Below are 4,923 nucleotides of genomic sequence, written 5' to 3'. Positions count from 1 at the left end.
ATGATCAAAGAATAATGTTTGATCTTTTAAGAATAAATTTATTCAAATATAATTATTAAAATATATTAAAATTTGATATATTTTAACATTATCAAATTGAAAAAATGGTCAAAAACTAAAATTATTCTCTAATAAATTAATTTAAAATTCAAAAATTTTTTTACACAAAAATCAAAAGTAAGAGGGAGTTAAAGTCGAAGACTTCTTGGTCATAAAGATTCTATTTTTTTTTTTTGTATTAGTTCAGGTTCCAGCTAAGGTTTTCATCAGACCATTGTTTTCTTCTTCGTTCTTCCTTCTTCTTCCCTTCTGGATTTTTTATCAACAAAAATGGGAGGTCAGTTGAGCAAGAAAACTGAAAATGGCGGAAGTTCACACTCAAGACCGCCTACAATTGACCAAATCCACCCAGATCTTTCCTCTTACGAAGACGCTTGCCGTCGCGACCCAGACCTCCGATTATTCGATTCCAATCTCCAACGCCGGACAACCCACGTCATCTCTACCCTCGCGCCGGACGTCGCCGGCGGCTCCGGCGAAATACAAAGCACCCTGTCTCTAAACTCCCTTCAAGAAGTCACCGGATTCCTCCTCGAAACCAACCGGGACGTGGCCAACGTAATCCTAGAATACAAAGACGACATATGGAAGAACACAGACATGTTCGATCTCGTCGAGGAATTCTTCGATTGTAGCTTGGTAACACTAGATTTCTGTACAGAGATGGAGAAATGTCTCAGGCGAGCTCGCGACAGTCAATTGATTGTTCAATTAGCTATTCAGCAGTTCGGGAGTGAATCTGTGAATGAAATTGGATTAGATACGAAAAGGTATTGATCTATTTTTCTATTATTAAAGTTTAACTTTAAAATATTCGATCTAAATTCAAACATAAAACAGGTATAATCGAACATTGGAGGAATTACATAAATTCAGTTCAGTTGGCGACCCATTTACAGGTGAATTCTTCGCCTTATTTCAGTCAGTTTATAATAAACAAATACAGATGTTCAAGAGACTTCAAAAGAAAAAGGCAAGTCTTGACAAGAAACTCAAAAGTCTAAAATCATGGAGGAAGATTTCAACTGTCATATTTGTAGCAACATTTCTAGCTGTTTTAATCTGTTCGGTCGTAGCTGCGGCTGTCTCTGCTCCTCCTGTTGTGACAGCTCTGGCCGCGGCTGCAGCAGTTCCTTTGGGGAGTATGGGGAAATGGTTGGATTCGGTTTGGAAGAAGTACTTGAATGAAGTGAGGGGTCAAAGAGATGTGATTAAGTCTATGCAGATTGGAACTTGCATTGCGATTAAAGATTTGGATGCGATTCGAGTTCTAATTAATAGGTTGAAAGGTGAAATGGAAACACTTGTGAAAATAGCAGAGTTTGGGACCAATGAAGGAGATGAAGACGATGAACAAGGGGTGTTGATGGCAATGGAGACGATTAAGAAGGAGATGGATAAGTTTATGAAGTCGATTGAGGATGTTAGCAAATATGCTGATAATATTAGCCGTGAAGTGACCATGGCTAGGACTGTTATTGTTCGAAGGATTATAGGACAAGCAAATTCTAATCAATGAATTAGGTAACAATCAAGATGAGGATGATGAAGTTCTAATATGGGATTATTATTATTAATGATTATGATTATGAGGCTATTTAATATTCAACCCTTTTGAATATGATCATTATAAATGCTCTGTTCTTGAGTTTTTGTTTGACATGTAATTAAGAAAAATTGGCTAGGTTTTATTAAATTTGTTTTGATCTTGGTCTTAGTTTGATTGTGGGTCGAAATGTGCTATTTTTACATGGTTGCGTCTGTTTGTTTTATTGACGGTTAAACGATTGGGGTCGCCATTTTAAGGTGTTAATCCAATCACTATGGCTCTTAAGTATTTATACAATTTTAAAGGATGTAAAGAACTTGCAACATTTTTTTAAGCAAATGATTTTCATAAGCTCTAATAACATATTCTAATATCTAGACTCATTTCAACTAGTTTTTAACCATAAGCACTGAAACAAGAAAAGAGATAATAATAATAAATAAATAAGGGAGATCTTGGGTCTTTTATTTTATTCAAAAGTGATAAATTGCATGATAGTGAAAAAAATTAATGTAATACACCGCCAAAAAAAAAAACATTGAGAAAAGGAAAATGAAGATCTAAGATAAGAATTTTAGAATTCCAAGAACATTGAATAGTGTGATGCCTTGAAGTTGGAGGACTAAACATTTTTTTTTTTAGCAAAAAAGGATTAAGGATTAGTTTGATTTAGTTTATTCAATACTTATTAGATCCAGTATATTGATAGTTGATTGAACTAACCCCTTTATAACATTTGATAAATCTAATGTCAAAACCTGCTGAAATAGGTAAAATAATTGGGAATGTTCATCTTTCCTGACTATACCTCTGAACTCTATGCCTTGTTTAACTTCAACCATAATCTTTCTATGTCATAAATTTCTCAATAAACTTTTTATTTTCCTTAAAATCAACCCTAAAATTTACCGTGAAGAGTTTTCTATATAATATAATTAAACATCATTTTATTAGTCTTATCAATTATATTAATAAAATTATTAAAATACACTCTGTTTATTTAATATATATATATATATATATATATATATATATATATATATATATATATATATATATATATATATAATATTTTGAAGTATCTTCAGCAAAATAACTCAATTTATTAAAAAAAAGACAATACATCCAAATATCAACATTCAACAAAAGATAATCAAACAAAGGCACAATTAAAAAGAAACTATAATGCCTTAAAATAAAAAAAGCAGTATAAGGAGATATTCCAATTATGACAAAGTTGAAAATTCATAATTCTGTTCACCGAATTTGTCTCCACCAATGTCTATCAATTATACTATCATGGACAAACTTGTTCCATCGACCTCAATCCTAGTAAAAAAACCTTCCTGTTCAAATTTGATAAATACCAAAAATAAACGCGTCAAAAAATATATATATATATATATAATTTTTTTTTTTAGAAAAACAGCTTAACGTCATAATGTTATTTCATTAAAAAAAATTCAAAAGATAAAAAAAATAAAAAATTTAAGATCAGATCTAGACAATTTCTAAATTTGATAATAAAACAAAAATTGAATTACAAACAACAACAATCAATTAACGCCTATAGTGTTTTAACTTAAATTATACTTTTAACTTTCTCAACCAAAATATCCCATATATGGTAGAGCTTTCTATTCTCTTCATTCCTTTCGATTCCTCTCCAAGATTGAATAAGTGCATTTCCATCTGAAGTTATATCTTCCCAAATATCTTGGGCAGTTCTACTTCTTCCACTGTGAGTTTTTGAATTTCTTTCTTTCCAGATATTGTAGATTACTACTATAAAGTAGCATTTCAGCATACTTACATAGAAATATATTCCTTTTGCTTTATTCTTCATCCACTCTTGGATTTCTTCCTATGTTCTTGGAAAGTTGATGATGTTCATGTTTGCGGCATACCTCCTCCAAATTTGTATTACAAAAGAGAATTCTTATCCCCGAACATAGGACATAGTTGATATCGGGAATGTTTATGTATTTTCGAATTCTGTCTTTTGTTGTCAATATTTTCCTGTATATCAGCCATAGAATAAATTGGTGACGAGGAATAATATTTGAAAACCATACCACATTACGCCAATCTACCTCTTATCCTCTTATTCTAACCATTTCCCATATCTTTCCTATAATGAACTTCTCGTTGCTTTGTTTTTTCCAACATATTTTATCATTTCTTTTATTGAGTTGTTTCTGCCTCATTAGGTTTAGGATTCTATCACCTTCTAGAATAAGCCTCAGAAGTGAATCACATTTACCTTTATAGACGTCTCTAAATGAGTACTTGATGCATTCTTTTCTAACTGTGTTAGAAAAATTAAGTAAGTTAATTTTCTTTCGGTTTAATCGTTCGGCTTAAAGAACTTAATCAAAACTCTTAATTACATGTGTAGGAACAGCTTCAACCGAATCAGCTGAATCCACTAAATCGGCTAAATCGTAATACTCAACTTAATCTATCTTCTCAGATTAATCAGAATCGGCCAAAGCATATGATGAAGATAAGCCGGATCGGCTAAAACTCATGCTCGGCAAGAAAGTACTTAACCGATAAATTCCGGCTGGATCAAAACATCGAAAATTATAAGGCCAACAGGAAGATTATTCAAAACAACGAACAATCTGAAGAATGACGTAACGAAATATCTTGGGAACATGCAAAGAAGGATCCGATATAAAGCATGCGTCAAAAACTAATGATTGCAAATTTTAACCAAGTGCACAAGCAACCCTCACGGTACAGGCAGCTGCCTTCATTCATGACTGTCACATGTACAAAAAGCAAGGCTACCTACTTTAGCCGGCTCGGCTGACCAATAACAGATGAGAGAGAAATATGACCGTTATCATACTCTCTATATAAAGGAATCCAAGAGCAGTAGAAAAATATAGAGCCAAGGCGCACGAACTACAAAAAACCCAGTTTTCACCTGATCAAGCCTGAAAAACATCCTGAGTTCATACACTCTTCTTGATCCAAAGTGAAACAGTTGTAAACGTTAAGAACTCTGTGTATTTTACCTTGTGTAAAAGTATTACATCATTTGTGAGTGGTGTAACCGACGAGCAGTAAATAAGACTCGGTCGGAGTGTGTTTGTTGAATATTCCAGTTAGTGAATATCCTTCTCACTATTTGAGAAGAAGGGGTGACGTAGGAGATTCAACTCCGAACATCCATAAAAACCTGTCTTGTGTTCTTCATTTTACTTTCCAGCTTATTTACTCTAACCAATCAAATCGAAATATCTATTATCTCAACCGAAATAACTTATACTCTCCTTAGTCGAACCGATTTTCCCCTCATTCAA

The 4,923-nt window shown here is 32.8% G+C and overlaps 1 protein-coding gene across 1 annotated transcript; it reads left to right on the top strand.

The window, feature by feature from the left end:
- Nucleotides 1-271: 271 nt before the first annotated feature.
- On the top strand, nt 272-1,753 carry LOC124938363 (UPF0496 protein 1-like). Its single transcript, XM_047478786.1, has 2 exons — nt 272-830; nt 901-1,753. Exons 1-2 carry the CDS (start codon nt 331-333, stop codon nt 1,577-1,579), a joined length of 1,179 nt encoding a protein of 392 aa, XP_047334742.1. The 5' UTR covers nt 272-330; the 3' UTR covers nt 1,580-1,753.
- The last annotated feature ends 3,170 nt before the right edge of the window (nt 1,754-4,923 follow it).

Source organism: Impatiens glandulifera, chromosome 5, assembly GCF_907164915.1.
Source record: "Impatiens glandulifera chromosome 5, dImpGla2.1, whole genome shotgun sequence".
NCBI classification, from domain to species: domain Eukaryota; kingdom Viridiplantae; phylum Streptophyta; class Magnoliopsida; order Ericales; family Balsaminaceae; genus Impatiens; species Impatiens glandulifera.
This window is presented reverse-complemented; position numbering and strand designations above follow the sequence as displayed.

Coding starts and splice junctions, on each gene's coding strand:
- LOC124938363 (XM_047478786.1), top strand. CDS start 331: ATGGGAGGTCAGTTGAGCAAGAAAACTGAAAATGGCGGAAGTTCACAC. Junction 831..900: donor ATTGGATTAGATACGAAAAG/GTATTGATCTAT, acceptor AACATAAAACAG/GTATAATCGAACATTGGAGG.